We start from the raw sequence: 27,016 nt of genomic DNA on the forward strand, positions 1-27,016 counted from the left end.
GAGAAGGTAGCCACCCACAGTGGCAAGGATTTATTTTGTGTTTTATTTTATTTTGGATGTTTTTGACGCTTGCAGTCTGGTGAAGAAAATTGCATGAATAAGTGCCGGTTCACACTAGGGCGACCTGTGAGGCGACCTGGTCGCCTCACAGGTCGCCGCAGGTCGCCTCCCATAGGGAAGCTGCGGACCCGTTCTAATAGGAGTGACACAAAGAGCTTCTTTGGGACGACCCGGAGGCAACCGCCATAGACTTCAATGTTATGAAGTCCGTGGCGGCCGCTCCGAGGTCGCGGCGCGCTGCTCGCACCGCGACCTCCGAGGTCGCGGTGCGAAGTAGCGTCGCTGCAATGTGAACCGGCGCTAAAGCAAACTGTTTGCAACCACTTCTCGGCTATCTCCCTGTGTAACTAACCCCCCCAAGGGGTCATCCACACCCGCCACCGAGCTAGTCCCCTCACACATGTCAAATCGCATGTCAAAACGGGACCAATGTGAATGTGGGCTAAAAGGAATTTAACCAGCTAGCCATAGTTTGAAAAGATACCATTACAAATAGGGTGTGATGTTTACAAGTTTTATAATTAAGTCACTGAAGTAAGGGATACGTTTGTGACATTCTTAGGGGTAGAAAAACCAATGTCATTGATAGAATGGGAACCAAAAGCTGGGGGCAGGGAATTTCGAAAATCCAGACAAAATTTACCAGTAGCTGCAGATTATTGGAGAAACTTCAAGAAATTCAGGAAACTTCCAGAAATTCAGGGTTGCTACCAATATAAATTAGGAAAACCTGCACTCTGGCTAACTGGAGAGATTTGCAGGTTTGAACATACCCAGCATGAATCTCCTAGCAGCTATTTTTATTAGATAAATCATCCAAATGAATAGAGAACAGCAGTGATGGAGAAAATATGTCCACTCTATTAAAGACGCGGCTAGCAAAAAAACTAAGCCATGCTTGTAGTGGGTAGGGTTATCCTGTGCTGACTTAAGTTTTTTCATTGTCGGGGTCTATTTCTCCTGTAAGCGACAGTATAAATAGGCGGCCTAAGAATTCCCTCTTGGAAAGAAAAGGATCAGATTTAAGCCATGCTGAAGTGCATTGGTAACTCATTTAAAATGAGATGTAATGTGCATTGGGGCACAGGCTTTACCACATGGCTAAGGTCTGAACCCAGCCTTAGGCTGCGTTCACACTGATGCAGTACAGGAACCACAACGATTCCGGTGTGGTTTCCTGTAATGCATCAGAATCACACGCAGTTCACCCTGCACTCTGTGAACGGCTGAGGGTGTAAATATAAAGTTAATGGCACCCTCATATTGGTTCGCAGCATACAGTGCGAACTATGGAATCAAATTGATTAGGATAGCAAGAGTCTGAACACCCTAGCGATTTGATTCCAGTGCAGACAAAAAAAGGGTCCTGCACCTCTTTGGTGCAGATCCAGTGCCAATTGAGCCATACGTTATGTATGGCTCAATTCGCACCACACTGAATTTGCTTTAGGTGAGATTCCTGTACAAATGACATTGGATGCGGTACACTGCATCAGTGTGAACCCAGCCTTAGGGAGGATTTCGATTTTTACTTCTACAGCCTGGAGCATAGCGGGATTTGATGTAACGGTCCTTGCAACTGTGTACAAGTAAACACAGCCAGCATTTTGCACCAGTTACAGCTTGGATGCTGCCGCTATGCGAACTAGGCAGCCTCGTCTCTAAGTGTAGACTGTAATATAGTTCAAAAGGCTCATAATTGTAGCAACTCAAATAATGTAAAACACAGGAAAGCTCATCAATTATAAAACCCCATGGAATGGTCTCCACTGCACAGGGAGGGAAGCTGGAGGAGTCCGGATGTACAGCACTGTCAAGGACGTGAAACCAGCTGAGACCATATGTCATCAGGGTCGAAGGCTGGAACGCTTCATGAACTGCACCGTCAGAATTGTGGCGTCACAGGGGAGGAGCTGTGATGCAAATTCTTTTCAAAATACACTTACCTAATGCTGCTCATACTGCCAGTTTCTGATCCAAGCTTGCATCTTTCTAGCTGGCTGGCAACAATCTGACGTTCAGCTTCAAGTTCTCGAGTAAGTCTTTCAAACTGCAACTCCTAGAAAATCAACAAATAAGCACATGCATTAATACAAATACAATAATTGACAAGTAAATATAACATTTTACAACAGCCATGTTATGTTAACATCTGAATTAGTTAATGTAAAGAAAAGCCGGCCATAGGTGGTTTGAATCTCTGCCGGTTCAGCAGGGACGGGCTGAAATTCAAACCATCTATGGGCAGCATGAATGTACCCAAGATGATCTATCGATCGACTTGGGTACAACCAGCATGTTGGATTTCTGGCATAGTTACATAGTTAGTGAGGTTGAAAAAAAGACACCAGTCCATCTAGTTCAACCTATGTGTGTGTGTGTATAAGTGTCTATGGTCAATAGAACAATTTATAATCTTATAGTTTTTTTTAACTATCGACACTCGCTGCCGATACCACTGCTTGTGGTAGAGATAATCGCATCCTTACTGCTCTAACAGTAAAAAACCCTTTACGCACTTTAAGGTTAAACCGCCTCTCATTTTAGTGAATGGCATTTTAGGAAAACTGGATTTTTGTCTTACTGTATAATCATTTTCTCTGATGTTCATTGATGGACACAGCTCCATATCTTCTTGACCTATTGGTTTATGCTGCTCTCCATAGGAGTAGGACACTAAGCGGAAAACAATTTGACCACGCCTATAGGGCAGTCTCAGGGGGTATACTCCCACTTCCTGCTATAGGACTTCAGTTTTGTAACAAGCAGTGTCAGAAGAACATAAAACCCAACTCAATAGAGGGGCAGGTGCTGTGTCCATCAATGTTTTCTCTTTCGTTTATTGACGGACACAGCTCCATGTGTTCTTGACCGATGGGATGTCCCAAAGCAGTGTCAATATGAGGGATGGGAATAACACAGCAAGAAAAAAAACACTTCCCAAAGGCTAAACATAGCCAACCAGGCAAAACAAGAGCTGAACCAGGAACAACTGGAGCTCATCTGACAAAAATAACAAATACACCCTCAAAGAGGACTAAACCTCTCCAACTGCGGCCTGCAATACCTTGCGGCAAAAATAAGCATTCGCAGATGCCAACACATCCCACTAATAAAATGTTGTGAAAGTGTGCACAGACGACCATGTGGCCATCTTGCATACCTGCATCACTGACACCTGATGGCGGAAGGCCCAGGAGGCACTAAACGCCCTCGTAGAATAGGCCTTAACAGGCAAAGGAGGATCCTGACCCTTAACGGAAAAGGCCTGCAGCACTGTCTGTCTGATCCATCCAGAAATGGTCTCAGCAGACGCTGCCATCCCCTTACGAGGTCCATCCATAAGGACAAACAGAAAATCCAATTTCCGGAACGACTCAGTCCCCGCCAGGTACAATTATAACGATAAACCCTACGAGCAACCAATTAACAATATAATTGCTCCAAGCAATCCACTATCTCATACAGCGTAACTAATATAAATAAATAAAATTGCTGCGCAAAAATATCATGTAACCGTCATGTGATCAATATCCCATCATTTTGTATTTAGATATAGGTAAAAACTAATAAACAATAAATATATATATATATATATATATATATATATGTATAAATTGTGCCCAATGTATAGAAATCACATATATAAAAATGAAGTATTATCCGATTGGTGCCAAAATAAATCTAGACAAGTGCCAATATATAGTGACCTCTTGTAAAGTGCCAATGGTGCTGAATAAACTAATACTGATAAATAAATGCAAAGTTCATAATGTGTAGAAAACAGTTCCTGTTGAATCAGTGCAAATAGATGGATCCGAATCCTCCAAGAAGTGCAAATATATAGTAACCTCTTATAAAGTGCCAAAGGTGCTGACTAAACTAATACTGATAAATAAATGCAAAATTCATAATTTGCAAAAAACAGTTCTTTTTACATAGTTACATAGTTAGTGAGGTTGAAAACAGACATCAGTCCATCCAGTTCAACCTATGATGTGTGTGTGTGTTTGCTTTTAACCGTACATTGTATACCCCTGTATGTTGTGATCTCTAAGGTGCCCATCTAATAGTTTTTTGAAACTATCAATGCTCCCTGCTGATACGACTGCTTGTGGAAGAGAATTCCACATCCTTACCGCTCTTACAGTGAAGAACCTCTTACGCATTTTAAGGTTAAACCGCCTTTCCTCTAGTTTTAGTGAGTGGCCACGTGTCTTATTGTATTTCCTTACTCTGAATAGTTTGTTCCTTATGCTAGGGTCGCCAGTACAGTATTTGTACATTGATATCATATCCCCCCTCAATCGTCTCTTCTCCAGAGAGAATAGGTTCAGTGCTTGTAGTCTTTCCTCATAGCTGATGTCCTCCATTCCCCTAATTATTTTTGTTGCCCTTCTCTGGACTCTTTCCAATTCCAGCACATCCTTCCTGAGGACCGGTGCCCAGAACTGGACAGCATACTCCAGATGTGGCCGGACCAGAGTCTTGTAGAGCGGGAGAATAATCTCTTTATTTCTGGAGTGAATCCCTTTTTTATACATCCCAGTATTCTGTTGGCTTTGCTTGCAGCTGCTTGGCATTGCATGCCACTGCCAAGCCTGTTGTCTACCAGTACCCCCAAGTCTTTTTCCATCCTAGACTCCCCCAGAGGTTCCCCCCCCTAGTGAGTAGCTTGCTTTCTGGTACTGGCCCCCAAGTACATTACTTTTTTCAACATTAAACCTCATCTGCCATGTAGTTGCCCACCCCGTTATTTTGTTCAGGTCCGCTTGTAAGGTTTCCACATCCTGCATAGAAGATATTGGCAAGCTTAGTTTAGTATCATCCGCAAATACTGAGATTGTACTAGATATCCCCTCCTCTAGATCATTTATGAATAAATTAAACAGGATTGGTCCCACTTTCCACACCCGCCCAATCCGAGTACTCCCCGTTAATCACCACCCTTTGCACTCTCCCCTGGAGCCAGTTCTCTATAAAGGTACTCACCTTATGATCCATACCTACCTTCCTTAGTTTGTACAGTAAGCGTTTGTGGGGAACGGTGTCAAAGGCCTTTGCAAAGTCCAGATACACCACATCCACAGGCTTACCTTTATCTAGGTGGCAGCTCACTTCATCGTAGAAGGTAAGTAGATTGGTTTGGCAAGAACGATTTTTCATAAATCCATGCTGATTACTACTAATAATACTGTTTTCATTACTAAAGTCTTGTATGTGGTCCCTTAACATCCCCTCCAAAATCTTGCAGACTACAGATGTTAGGCTGACAGGTCTATAGTTACCCGGGATACACCTCGGCCCCTTTTTAAATATTGGTACTACGTTGGCCTTTTTCCAATCGGCTGGCACCATACCCGTCTGTAAACTATCCTTAAAGATCAAGAATAATGGTCTGGCAATCACCTGGCTGAGCTCTTTAAGAACCCTCGGGTGCAAGCCATCCGGTCCCTGTGATTTATTTATGTTAAGTTTCTCAAGTTTAGTTCTAAGTCTATCTTCTGTTAGCCATGGCGGCACTTCCTGAGGTGTGTTGTTTAGTTTGGCCTTACAAGCTGGGTTCGTGTAGCCCCCCGATTCTTTTGTGAAGACTGAAGAGAAGAAATTATTTAACACTTCCACCTTTTCTCTGTCCTCAGTGGCCATATTTCCTTTGTCATCTTTTATGGGGCCAATGTGTTCTGACCTCGCTTTCTTACTGTTTATATACTTAAAGAACTTCTTGGGGTTCTTTTTACTCTCCTCCGCTATATGTCTCTCGTGTTCTATTTTAGCCGCCCTGATTTCATCTTTACATTTCTTATTACACTCTTTGTAATGCTTAAATGCTGCCAATGACCCCTCAGCCTTGTATTTTTTGAAAGCCTTTCCTTTAGCACTAATATGCATTTTTATGTTGGAGTTTAGCCACCCAGGGTTTAGTTTTGCCATTTTAAATTTATTTCCCTTTGGAATGCACTGGCCAACCCCCTTGTTAAGTATGCTCTTGAAGCACTCCCATTTTTCCTCCGTGTTCTTTGTTCCCAGGGTTCTATGCCATTTGATATTTTCTAGCAGAGAGCGCAGTTTTGGGAAATTGGCTCTTTTGAAATTCAGCGTCCTTATATTACCCCTCTGCTTCCTATAACTGTAATTAATACTGAAACTTATTGACCTATGGTCACTGTTTCCTAAGTTGCCCCGTATTTCTATATCCGTGAGCAGGTCTGTATTGTTGGTAAATCAGTTCTTGTTGAATCAGTGCAAATAGATGGATCCGAATCCTCCAAAAAGTGCCAATAGTGGGAAACAGTGCAAATGACAAGGTCACATAAAGTGACCTGTGCTTCCAAAGTGCCAAGGCAATGAAGTGTCACAGCAAACCTGCACCCTCTTGTGAGTGGGCGCTCACCTTAAAGCCTGCGACTATGCAATTAAGCAATAGTCAAATAACGCTTAGTGGGATCTCCTAATTGCTCCCAGACAAGGATCCTTTACATAGATCGTCTTCTTCCACAAGCTTTCAGATACAGGTCATATGCAGGGAAAATTAGCCTCCTTCCTTAATGCTTCCAGGTGAGGATCTTCTGTGTACCTCAGTTCCCCCTCAAGCCATCTAGTGTGTTACATATGAAAGGAAGAAACTGACATAGTGCTGACATCCTTAAGGCAAATATTTATTGAAGAAATATGAGTAACACTCACATTTAAAAGGTGCTTCCAGTGCACCACTGTATAGCAAGCCTTCTATATTAAAAAGTGAATCGATGGTGGTGTGGTGAGAAATCTCAACCCAATCTGCTATCCAGCAGCTGACAGCCTACTTGAGAAGTCCAGTGTAATGTTCCGTCCGTCCTGGCCCCGCCAGGTACATCCTGATTGCCTGAACCACATCTAAAGAATGTAAGGCAATCTCTTTAGGATGCTTAGGCTTAGGACACAGAGAAGGCAACACAATGTCTTTATTTAAAAGGAAACCAGAGACGACTTTAGGAAGGAATGACTGACAGGTACGAAGCACCACCTTGTCTCTGTGAACCACCAGGTAAGGTGAATGACAGGACAACGCAGCCAGCTCCAACAACCTGCGCGCAGTAGTAATAGCCACCAAGAAAGCTAACTTCTGTGTCACAGGAATCTCATAAATATTTTCAAAAGGAGGTTTCTGAAGAACCAACAGCATCAAATTGAGGTCCCACGGAGGCAACGGAGACCTCACAGGGGAAGCCAGGTGGACCCCCTGAAAAAAGGTTTGAAACAAGGAATTTGTGGCCAACGGGCATTGAAAGAAATTTGCCAAGGCCGATATCTGGCCTTTGATGGTACCCAAAGCCAAACGCTGATCTACACCTCTTTGGAAGAAACTCCAAGACAGGAGACCCTGAGAAGAAACGGGGGGGGGGACCCCCCAAGACTCACACCAAGTAATGTACGCCCTCCAGACTTGATGATAAATCTTCCTAGAAGTACATTTTCTAGCTTTTAACAAAGTAGGAATCACCGATTCAGACACCCCTCTATCCTTCAACACCCGGCTTTCAATAGCCAGGCCATCAAAGCCAGCGACTGGAATGCCAGCTACTTCCTGGGCCGCTAAGGCACTTTTAGTGCCCCCTTGATGATTGACATATGCCACGGCCATGGCATTGTCGGACTGAATCCTCACCGGGCGCTCCTGCAGACAATTCATCCAATGAATTAGGCAAAGCCTGATCACCCGAATTTCCAGGATATGGATCGGCAGACTGGACTCCTCCCGAGTCTAAACCCCCTGTGCCGGATCTGTACCAAAGACACCTCCCCATCCGGAGAGGCTGGCATCCATTGGGACCCCCGTCCAGTACAAGGGGAGAAAGGATTTTCCCTATTGAAGCAACGGAGAGCAGAGCCACCAGATCAGGGATCCCCTCGTACTCCGGCTCAACAGAATCAGATTGTCTAGAGCCTGTAGATTCTTGTTCCATTTGACAAGGATCTCCTTCTGTAGAGACCTGGTATGGAACTGAGCAAATGGAACCACCTCCAAGGTGAAGACCATCAGGCCCAGCACTTGAAGGCAAGTCCTGAGGAATGATTGCCGGTTGGACAACAGGAGCTGTGTCGTATCCTGCAACTTCTTGAGTTTCACCTCCGGAAGAAACAATCGGGCTAAGGTTGTGTCCAGGGTCAGGCCCAGATAGCCCAGTTTTTTAAACTGAACCAGAACAGATTTTTGGAAATTCAGTTTCCATCCAAACTCTTGCAAAGTTTTCACCAAAATGTCCAGATTGTCTTTGAGGGCATTCGGAGACTTTGCTCGCATAAGGAGATCGTCCAGGTACCCCAGGACCGCAGTCCCCTTCTGCCTCAGTAAAGCCAACACCGGGGCAAACATTTTTGTAAACATCTGAGGAGCCAAGGCGAGACCAAAGGGTAATGCCACAAATTGATAGCGCTCCTCGCCTGTGGCAAAGCAAAGGAAACACTGATGCCCGACATATATTGGGATATGAAGGTAAGCGTCCTTGATATTCATAGAGGCTAAGAAATCCCCTTGATAAAGGGATGTCACCACGGTGCAAATGGATTCCATTAGAAATTTCTGAACCCTCAGAAAGCGGTTCAAAGCTTAGAGATCCAGAATGGGACGGACCTTGCCTTCCCTCCTAGGAACAGTAAACAGGTTTGAATAGAACCCTTGAAAGCGTTCTGATTCTGGAACTGGTACAATGACCCCCTGTGAGAGCAGATCCTGTACCGCCCCAAGAAGACCTTGTAGGAGATCTGGGGACTAATGCAGATTGGAAGGAAAGAACCTTGCCGGAGGCAAGGACCGAAACTCGATCTTGTATCCGGACTTAATCAACTCGTGGACCCACTTGTCTTGAATCCAGGAGGTCCACAGATACAGAAATAAGTAAAGACTTCCCCCCACCCCAAGTACGGGTGCCTGCTCTTGACTTACCCGGCCAGGGCCTCTTGGAACCCACAGCTTGGTTATGGGTGGATTTTGATCCCTGGTCCTTAGATCCAGAAAGGCAAATGGACTGCTTATGGGCCGAGAAGAAAGGACCACGCTTGCGATGAGTCTCTTTGCTCCTGGCAGACTGTAGAAGCAGAGTACTCTTACCTCCTGTAAGACCCTTAATGATCTCCTCCATGGAAGCACTGAGCAAGTGGTCTCCTACAAAGGGGAGCTTAGTCAATACCTTCTTGGAAGCCTGGTCCACAGACCAGTATTTCAACCAAATCATGCGGCGCAGAGTCACCGCCGTCACAGACACCCTGCAGGCTGAGGGGCTGCATCCAGAGAGGCATCACAGATATACTTCAACCCCTGGCAGGAGGTGGTTTTCCACCTTCCAAATCCTGAAGCAGGAGCTTAGCCCATTCCGTTAATGTCTGTGAAAAAAAGTTTATGGCAAACACTGGCCGCAGAATGCAAACAGCCATGGGGAAAAGGTATTGTACCAGATATTCAGCTCTCTTGTCAAAACCAGCACATCCTTTCTGAGGACCGGTGCCCAGAACTGGACGGCATACTCCAGATGCGTCCAGATCAGAGTCTTGTAGTGTGGAAGAATTATTGTTTTATCTCTGGAGTGAATCCCCTTTTTAATACATGCCAGTATTCTTTTGGCTTTGCTTGCAACAGGTTGGCATTGCATGCCATTGCTGAGCTTGTCATCTACTAGGACCCCCAGGTCCTTTTCCATCAAAGTTTCCCCCAGAGGTTCACCCCTAGTGAGTAACTTGCGCTCGGAATTTTGGCACCCAAATGCATTACTTTCCATTTTTCAACATTAAACCTCATTTGCCATGTAGTTGCCCACCCCATTATTTTGTTCAGGTCTTCTTGTAAGGTTTCCTGTGTAGAAGTTATTGCCCTGCTTAGCTTTGTATCATCTGCAAATACTGAGATTGAGCTGGTTATCCTATCCTCTAGATCGTTTATGAATAAATTAAACAGGATTGGTCCCAGGACAGATCCTGGGGGGACCCCACTTTCCACACCAGACCATTCCAAGTACTCTCTATTTATCACCACCCTTTGGACTGAAGCCAATTTTCAATCAAGGAACTCACCCTATGGTCTATACCTACATAGTACATACCTTATTTTGTACAGTAAACATTTGTGGGAAACTGTATCAAATGCCCTTGCAAAATCCAGATACACCACATCCACACGCTTTCCCTTTTCCTTTTTCTAGATGGCAGTTCATTTAATAAATTGGTCTGGCAAGAATGATCCTTCATGAATCCATACTGATTACTACTAATGATAAAGTCTTCAATACTAAATATACTAAAATCTTGTATATAGTCCCTTATCATCCCCTCTAATAGCTTGCAGACTATTGATGTTAGGTTATGTAGTTCCCAGGGATATACCTCACCCCTTTTTTTAAAGATTGCTGCCACGTTGGCTCTTCTCCAATCAGCTGGTATTATTCCTGCCAGTAGACTGTCCATAAAAATTAGGAACAATGGTCTGGCTATCACCTGTCTAAGTTCCTTAAGGACCCTCGGGTGTAAGACATCTGGTCCCAGTGACTTATTTATGTTAAGTTTCAAGTCTAGTTCTAGTTTCTTCTGTTAACCTTGAGTGTGCTTCCTGTGACGCGTTATTAACATGAATATTACAGTCTAGGTTAATATGTGGTATGAGGTTGTGATGACTGAGGAAAATAATTTATTCAGAAACTTTGCCAGATTCCCTTCATCAACATATGGGGCCGATATGTTCTGGCGTCGCGTTCATACTATTTATATACTTAAAGTATTTCTTGGGGATTTATTTATTCTCTTCCGCAATGTGCCGTTCGTGTTTTATCTTTGCCTGCCTTGATTGCGCTCTAACATTTCTTTCTCAAGCCTTGTATTTTTTGAAGGCCTTTTCTTTTGTTTTTATATGCATTTTTACGTTAGTGTTTAGCCACCCAGGGTTTATTTTAGCTCCTTTAAACTTATTCCCTGTTGGAATGCACTGGCCAATACCTTTATTTAGTATGTTACAGAGTTACATAGTTTGTGAGGTTGAAAAAAGACATCAGTCCATCCAGTTCAACCTATGATGTGGGCGTGTGTTTGTTGTTAACCGTACATTGTATACCCCTGTATGTTGTGGTCTTTAAGGTGCCCATCTAATAGTTTTTTGAAACTATCGAAGCTCCCTGCTGATACGACAGTTTGCAGAAGAGAATTCCACATCTTTACTGCTCTTACAGTGAAAAAAACCCCTACGTATTTTAAAGTTAAACCACCTTTCCTCTAGTTTTAGCGAGTGGCCGCGTGTCTTATTGTATTCCCTTTCTCTGAATAGTTTGTTCCTTATGCTAGGGTCGCCAGTACAGTATTTGTACATTGATATCATATCCCCCCTCAATTGTCTCTTCTCCAGAGAGAATAGGTTCAGTGCTTGTAGTCTTTCCTCATAGCTGATGTCCTCCATTCCCCTAATTATTTTTGTTGCCCTTCTCTGGACTCTCTCCAGTTCCAGCATATCCTTCCTGAGGACCGGTGCCCAGAACTACACAGAATACTCCAGATGTGGCCGGACCAGAGTCTTGTAGAGAGGGAGAATAATCTCTTTATTTCTGGAGTGAATCCCCTTTTTTATACATCCCAGTATTCTGTTGGCTTTGCTTGCAGTGGCTTGGCATTGCATGCCACTGCCAAGCCTGTTGTATACCAGTACCCCCAGGTCCTTTTCCATCCTAGACTCACCCAGAGGTTCCCCCCCTAGTGAGTAGCTTGCTTTCTGGTTTCTGGCACCCAAGTGCATTACTTTACATTTTTCAACATTAAACATCATCTGCCATGTAGTTGCCCATTATTAGTGTTTTTAAAGCACTCCCATTTTTCCTCCATGTTCTTTTTTCCTAGGATTCTATTCCATTTAATATTGTCTAGCATAGAGCGCAGTTCAGGGAAATTGGCTCTTTTGAAATTCAGTGTCCTTGTATTTCCCTTGTGTTTTCCATTTCTAAGATTTATACTGAAACTAATTTACCTGTGGTCACAGTTTCCTAAGTTGCCCCGTATTTCTACATCCTAGTTCAGGTCTGTAATATTGGTAATCAGTAGGTCTAGTAACCCATTGTTTCTTGTTGGTTCATTCACCATCTGACCCAAGAAATTGTCCTGCAGAACATTTAGAAAATGGCTAGCCTTAGACGAATGTGTGGTTCCTTCTGCCCAGTCTATATCTGGATAATTAAAATTCCCCATTATAATGACACTTCCCATCCTTGCTTCTATTCCAAGCTGTGTTTGGAGGTCCGACTCCCCCTCCTCCCTCTAGTTAGGGGGCCTATAGCATACCAGCAATATTACCTTAGACACAAAAATACCGTGTAAGGAGGCCCATACCCCTGGTATATCATACAAAAAATTGGAAGAGACAGGTGGGGCTTTGCAGGGCCAATGGGAGGAGAAGGATCACGAACACAACATAAGTATGACTAAAAAAATATTTTATTTACACATATTAAAAAATTGAGCATATCTGCCCATATCTAGCATAATTAAAATAAAAAAATACATGTGTCACATAATAGAAATACTTACCAACAAGGGAGAGCTGGTAGCCTGTATGAGGAGATGACGTGAATGGTCTCAGGTGTAGCACGGTCTAAGGGTCCCCTGCAAGCGGACGCGTTTCGCACAAGGCTTCCTCAGGGCCAAAGAGACCAAAAACAGACCGGTATTTACAAAATGACTCAGGTGGTGGCAGGCAGGGTGCGCAAAAAAGTTGTCCAGAGATACAAAAATGGGTATAGTAATTATATTATAGCCCCCAATGTCAGCAGTGATATTGAAGTTTCATTAATACAGCACATGAGCGTATACGTCCATCTCCAAGGTCTGAGTGAATTACTTTACATATCCGTCCAAATGATATATAGCCAAAACATATAGGTGTATCCCAACAGAGAGATATCCTAAAAAGTCCCATATATTAAAGGCTCTATATGTGGCCTATAGTTGATATGGGGCAGGTACCGTTTCAATCTATCACATATCATAGAAGAGGGGAAGGAAACGACGGGAAGGAGAGGGAGAGAGAGGAAGAGGTTTTAAATTGAAAAACCCCCCAGCACAGACCTATATACAGCATATAATAGACATTGGGCAGGTGGTTATCCAAAAATAATAGTCATAGTCGGATATCAGGTATCAAAGATAGAGGTTCCATATGGATGCCAGGCAATCATAGGCCTTTAACACGTCCCGCACCAGTGTACCTGCCTCACCTGTTTCTTCCAATTTTTTGTTAGCAATATTACCTTCCCCATAGTGCCTTCTCTTTGAAGTTCTACCCATAGGGATTCTACCTCCTCCTTAGCTCCATTCTTGATATTGTCCCTCATATTTACCTGCACATTGTTCTTGATATACAGGCATACCCCACTTTTTACCTTCTCTGTCTCTGTGATAAAGGGACTACCCCTGAATGGTTGCCAGCCAATCATGAGAGCTGTCAAACCAAGTCTCTGAAATTCCCACAAAATCTAAATCCTCCTCATACATTAGCAGCTCCAGTTCTCCCATGTTATTAGCGAGACTTCTAGCATTGGTATACAAACCTCGTAATTTTGTTTGGTCACTTCCTATATCCTTGTTAGATGCTATGAGGCTGCAATTTGGAGTTGTCAACTTACCTTGTGTTTTGGAATTCTGGTCACCCTACTGCTAATGCCCCCAATATTGCCTTCTGGACCTTGCTCCCCGCTGGCTAGCTCAACATTTGGAGCCCCCCATCACCTAGTTTAAAACCCCCTCTAACTTTTCGGCCGTCTTCTCTCCCAGGAGGGCTGATCCCCCCCCCCCCCATTTAGGTGTAGTCTGTCCCTGCTAAAGAGCCAGTAACCGACTGAGAAATTGGCCCAGTTCTCTGGGTACCCAAACCCCTCTTTTCTACACCAGCTCTGGAGTGCGTAACTGGGGACAAAGAGAAGGCAAATTTCTTAAATACTTTCTTCAGCTCTGTGTATACAAAGGAGCATGGGGGAGCTCATGACCATAATGAGGATGGTATTGACACAGCCTCAAATGATCCACAATGACTCAAATGTGATATGGTCCAGAAATATTTAGACAGAATAAAGGTGGATAAATTGCCTGGACCAGATGGCATCCACCCATGCATCCTAAAAGAACTGAGCGCTGTAATTTCAAAGCCTTTGTTTCTCAAAAGTGATATAGTCCAGAAATATTTAGACAGAATAAAGGTGGATAAAGTGCCTGGACCAGATGGCATCCACCCACGCATCCGAAAAGAATTCAGCGCTGTAATTTCAAAGCCTTTGTTTTTCAAAAGTGATATGGTCCAGAAATATTTAGACTGAATAAAGGTGGATAAAGTGCCTGGACCAGATGGCATGCACCCACGCATCCAAAAAGAATTGACCGCTGTAATTTCAAAGCCTTTGTTTCTAACTTTTAGGGGCTCGTTAAGGACTGGAATAGTACCACTGGATTGGTGTAGGGCCAATGTGGTGCCTATATTTAAAGAGGGATCAAAGTCTTTGCCAAGTAACTATAGACCTGTTCATTTAACTTCTATAGTGGGGAAGATACTAGAGAATTTGATAAAAGACCACATAGATGAGTTCTGGCTGGAAAAAAATATTTTAAGCAACAGACAGCATGCATTCATTAAAGACAGAAGTTGTCAAACAAACCTGATTTCTTTCTATGAGGAGGTAAGTAAAACCTTGAACAGAGGGGTGGCTGCGGATGTAGTATACTTGGATTTGGCAAAAGTGTCTGACACAGTTCCCCACACACGGCTAATGTGTAAGGTAAAGTCTACAGGCTTGGAAAGATCAGTTTGTAAATGCATAGAAAATTGGCTAAAATATAGAATTCAGAGAGTAGTGATGGATGATTCTTTCTCTGAATGGTCTAAGGTTTTCAGTGGTATACCCCAAGGTTCAGTGTTGGGACCGTTACTTTTTAATATCTTTATAAATGATATAGGGTCTGGGATTAAAAGTACCATTTCAGTATTTTTGCAGATGACATCAAGCTTTGCAGTGAAATAACTTCCTTACAGGATGTCTATAACTTACAAGCCGACCTCAAAGCACTGTTTCATTGGGCAACTATGTGGCAAATGAGGTTTAATCTTGATAAATGTAAAGTGATGCACTTGGGGGCTAAAAATATGCATGCATCATACATACTAGGGGGAGTAGAACTGGGGAGAATCCATAGCGGAGAAGGATCTGGGTGTTCTGGTATATCCTAAGCTTAATAATAGCATGCAATGCCAAGCTGCGGTTTGCAAAGCAAGCAAAGTCCTCTCTTGCATTAACAGAGGCATTGACTCCAGAGCGAGAAATATAATTTTGCCCCTGTAGAAATTATTACTAAGATCTCATCTGGAATATGCAGTTCAGTTTTGGGCACCAGTTCTCAAAAAAGGATATCAAGGAACTGGAGAAAGTGCAGAGAAGGGCAACCAAACTGAACTGAATTTATTCTCTCTTGAGAAGAGGGGATTAAGGGGGGATATGATAAACATATAAATACATAAAGGGGCCATATAGTGAACTTGGTGTTGAGTTATTCACTTTAAGGTCAACACAGAGGACAAGGGGGCACTCTTTTTACGTCTAGAGGAAAACAGATTTTGTCTCCATATACGGAAAGGTTTCTTCACCATAAGAGCTGTGAAAATGTGGAATAGACTCCCTCCAGAGGTGGTTCTGGCTAGCTCACTAGAATGCTTTAAAAAAGGCCTGGATTCTTTCCTAGGTGTACATAATATAACTGGGTAGGGCTGGGCGATATGGCTGAAAACTGTATCACGATATCAGTGTTTCATATCGGTCGATATCGATAATTATTGATATTTTTTATTACCCATTTAAAATAAGGACCCTAGGGTGAGAATGCAGGGCAGCGGGCATGGTACAGGAGAATGCAGGGTGACTGGCACGGTGCAGGAGAATGCAGGGTACTGGCATGATGCAGGAGAATGCAGGGTACTGGCATGATGCAGGAGAATGAAGGGCACTGGCATGGTGCAGGAGAATGCAGGGCACTGGCATGCTGCAGGAGAATGCAGGGTACTGGCATGCTGCAGGAGAATGCAGGGTACTGGCATGGTGCAGGAGAATGCAGGGCACTGGCATGGTGCAGGAGAATGCAGGGTACTGGCATGGTACAGGAGAATGCAGGGTGACTGGCATGGCACAAGAGGATCCGGGGTTGTGGGCATACTACAGGAGATGCAGTGCTGTGGGCATGGTACAGGTAGACCATGCCCGCAGCACTGCATCCCTTGTAGTGTGCCCGCAGCCCTGCATAATGGCAGGTAGTGAAGCTGTTTCACTTACCTGTTCCAGAGGCGCCTTCAATTTAAAAATGGCGCCGCCCGGCGCCGACACGTCATTGCGCACGCGCCGCCACCGCTCGTGTAATTTCGGCTATTCCCGGCCTCTCCCGAGCGGCGGCGGCGCGTGCGCGGTGACATGTATGCGACGGGCGGCGCCATTTTTAAAGCTTTAACCCGTTGGAGCGGACTTTTCGTTTTATCGTTCGAAGCCTTTTATTGCTATCGAGCACTGGACTATCGCGATACCTATCGGTATCGTTTTATCGCCCAGCCCTATAACTGGGTACTAATATTTATAGGTAAAGTTGATCCAGGGAATATCCGATTGCCTCTCAGGGGATCAGGAAGGAATTTTTTCCCCTACTGTAGCAAATTGAATCATGCTTTGCTGGAGTTTTTCGCCTTCCTATCAACTGCGGGTATAGGATTGTGTATATGGGATTGTATGGTTGGGTTTTCTGTACTGTTTTTTGTTTTTTATAGCTTGAGCCAGATGGACTTGTGTCTTTTTCCACCTGACTAACTATGTAACTATGTAACTTGTTAACTTCCCTAATCTGGTGTGGCTCGAGGTACCGGTAGTATTTCCGAGAATACTACCTTGGAGGTTCTACTCCTTAATTTCGCACCTAAGTCCCTGAAATAGTTTTTTAGGACTCTCCATATTCCTCTAACTTTGTCATTGGTACCCACGTGTACTATGATAGCTGGGTCCTCTCTAGCCCCACCCAATAGTCTGTCCACCAGATCCGTGATGTGCTGAACCCGAGCGCCCGGTAAACAACATACAGTTCGGTGCTTTCGGTCTTTGCGACAGATTGCCCTCTCTGTCCTTCTAATAATTGAGTCCCCTACCACCAGAATCTGTCTGTCCTTAGCCTTAGCCTCAGCCTCACTCCCACCCTCACACGGGCATCACTCTGCTCCAGCAATGCTGGTCCCTGACTGGTTTCTCCAATATCACACAACAGGGAGCATTTATTGGGATGTTCCAGCCCAGGACCGGCTTCCATGACTATTTCCCCCTACCCTTCCTAACTGTCACCCAACTACTCTGCTCTTGTACCTGCACCCTTGTATCTCCACCCACCTCTGTGCTGGCCCCTGCCGGGTACATTCCCATCTCTCATTTAGTATGGGGATTCTTCTTAGTGTTGCCAGTTACTTCCCTAGATTCAGGACCTGGGCTTCCAGGGAAACAACGTGCTTACATTTTATGCAGCAGTAGTCGCCTTTGATCAGATAATCGAGGAACGCATACATGCCACAAGATATGCACCAAGTCACATCTCCACACCCGCCAGGCATCGTACCCACTAATTTAATGGGGATACTCCTAGGGGGATTAGGAATTTTACTCTGTCCAATTAACTGTTAACTAGCTTCCTGACTCTTATTTCTCAGCACCCAGTAACACAGTAACTCCTAGTCACTCTGCAGTACTCAGTTACTCCCAGCCATTCAACAGTACTCAGTTACTTATGTACTCCCATTTAGTCAGCAATTCTCAGTCACTCAGTAGTACTTAGTTACTCCCAATTGCTCAATCGCTCAGCAGTAATCAGTTTCTCACAGTCACTCAGCAGTAATCAGTTACTCAGTCACTCATCATTACTCAGTTACTCACAGTCACTCATCATTACTCAGTTACTCAAAGTCATTCAGTAGTACTCAGTTACTCAAAGTCATTCAGTAGTACTCAGTTACTCCCTACCACTCAGCACAGCAGTACTCAGTTATTCAATAGTACACAGCAGTACTTGTTTACTCAAAGTAATCAGCTACTCAATAGTACTCCACAGTACTCATTCACTCCACAGTACTTAGTAACTCAACAGTAATCAGTTACTCCACAGTTCACAGTCACTCAACAGTACACAGTCGCTCAACAGTACACAGTCACTCCACAGCAGTACTCCGTTACTCACACTACACCCTACTCAGCCAGCATCCCCACTACACTCAGCTTGTCACAGTCAGTCAAGGTTTTCATATTAGTTGTGCCTCCCCTGTGCTGTCTCCTGTAGGGCTTTTCAGCTTCTTCACTTCTCCCACAGAAGAACCTTAATAAGTGTCTTTAAGCAAAAAGTGAAAAATACTCAAAAAGGTTGCAACAATCAAAGTCAATGATGTCCAATGTAGTAACGATTGGGTCTTGAAAAGTGAAACCCAACAAACAATTCCTTGTTATTAAGTGAATTCACACGATTGGTGTTATCCAGTGCTGCATGCGACCCCTACCGCGATCAAACAAATAAATGCCTGCTTACCAGAGAGACATGAACAGAAAGCCTGTAGTTGTCATACACTTAAGGGTTAACTAACCCCAGCAGGTGATGGAATCATTTTGGGTAACAGCAATCTGCAGATCGAAATGCCTCTCGCACATTCAGGGCTATTCAAAACTCACATACAATAGAAGGAAAGGCCGAGGGAGGGAAAGTGCATTATCCTTTAAAACCGGGATGGAGTAGCCGTGTCGTCACCACGCATGGTCTTCTGCCCGCATACATGTAAGTGTAATTGTCTTATACAATAAAAGGAAGTTTTAAAGGATAATGCACTTTCCTTCTATTGTATGTGAAGGCCAGATTCTCCTCTCTCCTGCCAGCATTCAGCTTCTGCAGGAGGAAAAAAATACAGCTGTCCAGGTACCACCTTTTTTTGCTGCCCAGGCTCCCCCTGCAACACTCCTGGCTTCACTCCTATTCTCTCCCGCCCGCTGCTGCGGGGGATGTTTTAGGATGAAGACCAGGGGAAGGGGCCAGTAAAGCGGGAAATTGTATCATACTTACCGTAATTTCCCTTTCCTGGTGCCAATCCATGGCAGCATACCAATGATAGAGCTCCGCCTCGACTCCTCCCTCAGGACTAGTGCATAGCATAAAAGACAAGAAGGTCCCTTCCCCCAGCATTCTCCTGTAATTTAGAATACCGAGGGTGGGAGCGTATGCTGCCATGGATTGGCACCAGGAAAGGGAAATTACGGTAAGTATGATACAATTTCCCGCTTTCCTGGTGCCTCCATGGCAGCATACCAATGATAAATAAATAGCTGACACGGGTGGGATAATGCACACACAAAAAATAAATTTTATTCAGACAGAGGACATGGCTAAGCTTAGTGCCTTCCTTCCAAAGTTTACAGTTGAAAGGGATCCTGGATCAATTCTGTAATGCCTGATGAAAGTATGGCAAGAAGACCAGGATGCTGCCCTGCATACCGTCTCCAAGGAGACGTTGCCCCTAGCTGCCCAAGATGCTGCTACAGCCCTCGTGGAATGAGCTTTCACCTGTGTTGGAGGCACCAACTTCTTGGATATGTACGTTTTTTTTGATTAGCTTCACTATCCAGGAGGCTAGAGTTCTGCTAGTGGCATCTCTCCCTCTATTTTTCCCGTGAGGGATGATGAATAGTCTTTCCGATATCCTAAAAGATTCGGTGGCAGCCAAGTAGGCTTTCAGCACTCTGGCGATGTCTAATTCGTGGCAAGTATCGGAATCCATGTCAGTAAAAACTGGCAATGCCCAGGGTTCTCTTAGGAAAGCTGATGACGCCACTTTGGGGACAAAGCCATGAATCGGACGGAGTTCTACCCTATCCGGGAAAAAGGAAATGTGTTCCTCACCAATTCCTAGTGAGTGGAGTTCCGAAATTCTCTTTCCAGATGTTATGGCTAAGAGGAAGACCGTTTTTAATGTAAGATTCCAAAATGAAATTTGCTCTACTGGGGCAAACGGCTGATCTGAGAGGACCTCTAAAACGAATGAAAGATCCCATTTTGGAAAGGAGCGCCTGGCCGGAGGGTGGATTCTTAATACTCCTCTCAAAAAGGTCATTACTAAGGGGTCTTCTGCCCACCTTCTATTGGATGCGGCCGATATTGCTGCTACCTGAACCTTTAGGGAGCTCAGACTAAGACCCAAATCTAGACCCGTCTGTAAAAAACTGAGGACGTCAATCGTAGAAGGAGAGATGGGGTTGAATCCTTTTCCAGAAGCAAAGGTTTGAAACTTGTTCCAGATTTTATTGTATACTGTGTTTGTGGAAGGCTTTCTTGCTCCTAGAAGGGTAGAGATGACCTCTGCGGAGCATCCTAGGTTTTCAAACCTCTGCCTTTCAGCTTCCAAACCCAAAGGTCCAGCTTGTGGGGATTCGGGTGAAACATCCTGCCTTGAGATAACAGGTGAGGAAAGGAGGGGATCCTCGTCGGAGGTTCCAGGCTGAGATACATGGCTAGAGGGAACCATGGTCTCTTCGGCCAATAGGGTAGAATTGCCAAAACTTGGACTTCTTCCTTCAGAAGTCTTGAGAGAAAACTCGCAATCAGTGAGCGAGGTGGAAAGGCATAAGCCGTCTTGAAGACCCATGGGCATACCAGAGCGTCCACTGCTTCGGCCGATGGGTGAGGAAAGCAGGAGAAGAAACGGGTCAACTTGTTGTTGCTCGGAGAGGCAAACAAATCTACCTGAGGATAGTCCCAGAGATTGACTATCTGCTGGAAGATGTGGGGGTGTAGAGACCACTTGTTGCTGTCCGTGAAGTTCCTGGACAGCATATCTGCTTCCATATTCAAAGTGCCTGGAAGATACACAGCTTTCAGGCCGAGGAGATTCTTCTCTGCCCATAAGAGTATTGGCTCCACTTCCCTGAGAAGGGATCTGCTGTGTGTGCCCCCTTGTCTCTGGAGATAAGACACTGCTGCCCTGTTGTCCAGACGCAGTAACACTCTCTGACCCTTGATGATGGAAGTCAAGGCTAACAATGCTTGAAAAGCCGCTCTGATTTCTAGGATATTCGACACAATCCCATTGGTAGGGAAAGGCCACCTCCCCTGTACCCTTGTCTCCCCGCAATAGGCTCCCCAGCCCTGTCCGCTGGCATCGGACGTAATTGTGATCCATGAGGAAGAGCCGAGGTGATGCGATTTGGAAAGAATTGTTGCATCTGTCCACCAGTGTAGGCTTCTGATTGTTGATGCTGACAGACTGATCTTTTGGGAAAGATGTAGTCTCTTCCACTGTGCCAGAAAGGCTACTTGGAAATGCCTCAGATGCCAATGAGACCAGGGGACTAAAGGGATGCAGGCCGACATAATTAGACTTATGCATTGAGATGCTGTCAGGAAAGAACATTGCCGAACTTGGATCATTTTCTGAATAATGGCTTCCCTCTTCTGAGGAGGCAAAGAAACTGAACTTTGTTTCATGTTGAATAAGGCGCCCAGATAAATCATCTCTTGAGTAGGTATTAACTGGCTCTTCTGTAGGTTTATCAACCATCCCATTTCCGCATTAACATTTCCTTGTGGACTATGAGCTGGTTTGGGTTGGAGGCCAGAAGCAAGATATCGTCTAAATAGTGGTAGACTCTTAGACCTCTCTCGAAGTGGAGCCAGGGATGAGACCAGTATCTTTGTGAAAACTCGTGGAGAGGTGGACAAGCCGAAGGGAAGGGCTTGGAATTGGAGGTGCAATTGTCCCACTGCGACTCAGGTATTTTGGAAAGAGGGGAGAATAGGGACATGCAAATACGCATCCTGCAGATCTATAGAGATCATCCAGTCCCCTGGCTGGATGGCATGGATAATCGTTTGCAGGGACTCCATTTTGAACTTTGAGAATAATGTGTCGATTTAGCTTCTTTAGGTCTATAACAGGTCTCCAACCTCCTGTTTTCTTTGGGACCAGAAAAAGGGTGGAATAGAATCCCTTGAAGCGCTCTTCCGAGGGAACAGGAACTGATGCTTTCTGAAGCTGGAGAGATGACAGGAAATGAGACAGTGCTTGTGCCTTTTGATGGGAGGTCGGCCACGTTGTCTGTTGGAACAAATCTTGAGGAGGATGACCCAAAAAACTCCAAAAAATGGCTCCAACGAATAGTCGATAGAACCCAAGGATCCTGGCAGTGGCTTGCCCAGATTGGAAAAATTGTTTTAGCCTGGCCCCCACTGGGAGGGACAAGGCTAAGTTCGCGTCAAAAAGGTGTTGGCGCCTCTTGGGGAGCGGTAAAGACTTTATTTTTTCTGGAATTTAGGAAGGAAGCTTGAGTGCCTCTCCAGGGTCTCCTGCCCTCTCTGGCCTGTTTTGGCTGTCTGTAATCCCGTACATTAGATGGATGGAATCTTGCTGTAAATGGCCTTGACTTGCGAGCCCTTCCGTCTTGTAGAAGCATGCCCGATTTTCCGCCCGACACTCTCGAGATGGCTGTATTTAGTTGTTCCCCAAACAAATTCTTCCCATCAAATGGAATCTTGCACCAGTTCTGTTTGGATGCAGGATCGGCTATCCATGGTTTAAGCCATAAAGCTCTTTTTGCCATCACAGAATGGAGCATAGCTCTGGCTGAGCAGCGGATGGTATCAATTGCTGCTTCTCCCACAAAATCTGCCAAAATCTTGAGCTCTTCCAGGACTTTCATTATGTCCTCCTTTGGGACGTCCCGCCTTAATTTCTCCCATTAAAGGGAAATAGATCTGTTTCCTTTTAAGGAATGGAAAATAGGATTTGGATTTTTGAGGAGTGTGATCTTCTACCTCCTCCCAGGCAATAGCTTCTTTGACCGCCTGAATGAAGGGCTGAACCAAGGTATACTGGAACCCAAATGGATCCCGTTCATCTGAAGATCCCACCGAGTCTCACTCCCTAGCTGGATGCTCTACCGGATGTAAAGGAGTAATAGTTGCAGAGGGACAGGGCCTTTCGGTATCAGGAACATGAGCAGAAGATTCAGAAACAGATTGGGTCGGAGCCAATGCTAGCTCTGAAATTGAATCCTTAACCGTCTGTTTGATCAAGTCTACTACTTGTTTGCTTTCCTGCTCCCGATTGGCCGCATAATCTCTCAAGCAGTCCTTGCAGACTAATTTATCCGGGAGGGGATTTGCGCCACAAGCCCAGCATTTCTTCCTGGAAGTATGAGGAGGGGGAGATGGGGAATAGTCCCGCCTCCTTGATCTTGATCTTCCAGATCTATGTTGTGAGGATTGGAATCTATATGGACTCTCGTCATCTCGATATCTTGAAGATTTCTCCGATCTCTTGGAATGGGCAGGGCTGGTGAGAGAGGGAAAATTCCCATCACTCAAAGGCACATGCTCTCTTTTTTTATTTTTTTATTTTTTTTTAATACTCACGTAAAGTTGGTCCCATACCTATCAGAAGTGTGAGGATCTTTTGCATAAGATGAGTGACTCATGATGGCTTACGAGCAGCAGGGTCAGGAGAGAGAGGCAGAGAGAGAGAGACAGAGACAGAGACAGAGAGAGAGACAGAGAGAGAGACAGAGAGAGAGACAGAGAGAGAGACAGAGAGAGACAGAGACAGAGACAAAAAATCCCCATTTTTTTTTTTTTTTTAAAAGACAATAGGGATGAAGAAAAAGAAAAGAGAGAGGGAATAAAACTGTCAGACCTATACAAGACAGATACCCATACATACACGCATATACATAGACGCACATATACACACATATATATATATATATATATATATATATATATATATATATATATATATATATACACACATACATACACACATACATACATACATACATACACATACATAGCTGCACAACTATACCCACAGATATACCTGTACAGATTTTAAATAAAAATTTACTTTACCTAAGGGCAGGGAAAGGAGCACTTGAAGGTCTTCTCAGAGGCAGATCCCAGCAAGATGCCTCCTTATATCTTTAATTAGGGAAAGGGAGAGCCTAATGGACAAAACTGCTGCTCATAGTTTACTTTGATTGCTTTAGGGAAAGCGAGCACTGCTTTCCCCCAACAAACATGGCCGGCGACTAACACACTATACAATTTTCTTTAGATTTTTTTCCTCCAGACCTACCAAAACCATATAACATGAGGCCAAACCTAAACACCCCCAACCTGCATGCAATCAGGCAGGCCCCTGCACCACACAGAAAAGACAAATCTAAAGGAAATCTGACAACAAAAGTTGCACAGTGTGTATCCAGCTTAAGAGGTAACTTTTTGGGAAAAAGGACAAACAACCAAAAAAACGCATTACTACCAGAATATAAGGAAGAAAAAAATAACAAAATATGCCTAACTAATAACATCATTTAGTGACAGTAACCTGAAAAAAGGGGAGAAATGGAAAATAAGACATTGATAACACATACAGTACCAGTGAAATATATAAATGAAACAGATAAAATAAAGGGAAAAACCTGACCCGGCTGTTTTGCAGAAACGACTCATCCATAATTTTCCAGAAACTGCAGACTGCGTTCCTATGAGGAAACTCTGCTTTGACCCCAAAAGATCCACAGAAGGGGTTCCCTGCCTTATTAGTGCTATGAGCGACCCAAGAGCAGGGACTGCGTCTGGGAGAGGCTGAACCCAGCGGAAGCTGCCAAACTAAGTAAGGCAGAGGTAGGGACATACTGCTAACTCTTCACCAGTTCCAGAGGTATGAGGAAAAAAAGGAGAATGCTGGGGGAAGGGACCTTCTTGTCTTTTATGCTATGCACTAGTCCTGAGGGAGGAGTCGAGGCGGAGCTCTATCATTGGTATGCTGCCATGGAGGCACCAGGAAAAGGTTTTGCCTTTAGTTATATTATAAAGACCATTTTCTACGAGTAGTGGTTCATATGCATTCATATTCTGAATGATCTAAGGTTATTAGTGGTGTACCCCAAGGTTCAGTGTAAAGACCCTTACTTTTTAACCCATTTACAAATTAGACAAAGCTTGGGATTAAAAGCACCATTTCTGTGTTTGCAGATGACACTCAACTATGTAATGGATCAGCTTCAGCTATGGATCAGCTGTAACTATGTAATGGATCAGCTTCAGCTTTGGATCAGCTGTAACTATGTAATGGATCAGCGTCCTTACAGGGTGTCTATAATTTACAAGCAGACCCTAATACATTATTTAATTGGGCAATATGTGTAAATGAGGTTTGTTTGTCGATAAATGTAAAGTTATACACTTGGGTGCTAAAACATACATGCATTGTATTTTCTAGAAAGAGTGCAACTAGGGGGGAAGTTAAAGTTCCCAAATTTTGGGTTGCCCCTAGATAAATTATCTTCCAATGGACACACTAGTTCTAGATACCCTGGAGGCATCCAGGGATTCTCTTACTTTGGAGGGATTTTCTCCCACTTCCTGTTTTGGCTATAGGACAGGAAGTGAAGGGAAACCTCCCCAATGGGCCATGGATGGCAAAAAATAAACCTTGTGTAAATGGAAACAATGATAGCGCAGATTCTTCTATCTCCCAAACCAAACTAAATCAATAATGTCCCTTAAATAAAAGTGCAAGTGCAGGAATATGAAATTCGCACCCACATACCTTAATATGTTATACAATTTTAGATAATAAAATCCAACAATCCTTAATATTAAAGTGTATAGTGCTAGTGTAAACAAAAAAGTAGCAACTACCTAGGCAGGTGTATATAAAGTGCAAAAAAATATTTTTTTCAAATAACAGCCATCTTCCTGGCAAATATGTGTAAAGCTGACTGGCAGTTACATAAAGTGCAAAGGAATATGAAACAATGAAAGAATACCGCCAGCCCTCTGGCAGGTGTAAACAGAAAATCTAGTATTCAGTATGTGCTAGAGATGCAAAGTTCAAGTGCATGTGAGACCTTATGACAAGAATAAATATATAAATAATATTGTGACAGGTACTTTCTATACAAGTATCAACCAAATACTTAATCCCTGAGAAAATTTTATATAAATAACCACCTCTGAAAAAATAAATATACAAATGCCAATCTCATATTATTAGTCCATATGAACAGTCCATATTGTCATATAGTCCATATGAATCTTCCCAAGTGGTGAAAAAAGTGCAGAAGTGCAAGAAAAGGTGCCAAATTTGCAATCAATGCATGTTCACAGTGTCCACACGTGGGGATCCCACCATCCGTGCACAACCTTTTCCCCCAATTAGACTCACCAGAAGTTCAGCTGGTGAAAACCAGCATTTACAGTTTTCAATGTTATACTTACCTGCTCTGTGCAGTGGTTTCCCATAGAGCAGCACCGATCCTTCTCTTCCTGGATCCCCCACCGGCATACCTGGCTCCTCCCCTCAGCCACTTGTGTGTTCATAAGCATCATACTATGTCCAAAAGTCCATGAGATACACAAAACGGAGCTCAGCCCCGCCCCCGCTCCCTCCCCACTGGCTGTGATTGACAGCAGCTGGAGCCCATTGCTCTCACTTCTGTGTCTCAGCCAATGAGGAGGCAGAGAGTCAGGAGAGCAGCGCCTCTCATGAACATTGCTGGATCGAGATTGGGCTCAGGTAAGTTCAGGGGGGGGTCTAGAGGGAAGCTGTACACAGACGTTTTTTTTACCTTTATGCATAGAATGCATAAAATTAAAAAACCTTTAAACTTTAGAACCACTTTAAGTTCTACTTTAACATTAGCATGCAATGCCAAACTGCAGTTTCAAAAACTAGCAAAATATTTTCTTGTATTTAAAAAAGGTATGGAGTCCAGGGGGATCATTTTGCCCCTGTACAAATCATTAGTAAGACCTAATTTGGAATATACAATTCAGCTTTAGACACCAGTTAACAAAAAGGTTATCGGAGAACTAGAGAAGGTGTAGAGAGGGGCAACCAAACTGATAAGTGTGACAG

At 44.0% G+C, this 27,016-nt stretch overlaps 1 protein-coding gene across 4 annotated transcripts in view; it reads right to left on the minus strand.

Moving 5' to 3' along the window:
* The window catches only part of CTNND2 (catenin delta 2), a 921,118-nt gene that overhangs the window by 823,612 nt on the left and 70,490 nt on the right, over positions 1-27,016 (minus strand). For all 4 annotated transcript variants that reach the window (XM_082258174.1, XM_082258173.1, XM_082258172.1 and 1 more), the window contains exon 3: positions 2,007-2,119. In XM_082258174.1, coding sequence (XP_082114300.1) covers positions 2,007-2,119 — 113 coding nt within the window. The remainder of the gene's footprint in view (positions 1-2,006; positions 2,120-27,016) is intronic.

Source organism: Pelophylax lessonae (genome assembly GCF_965119305.1).
Source record: "Pelophylax lessonae genome assembly, chromosome: 5".
Classification (NCBI taxonomy): Eukaryota; Metazoa; Chordata; class Amphibia; order Anura; family Ranidae; genus Pelophylax; species Pelophylax lessonae.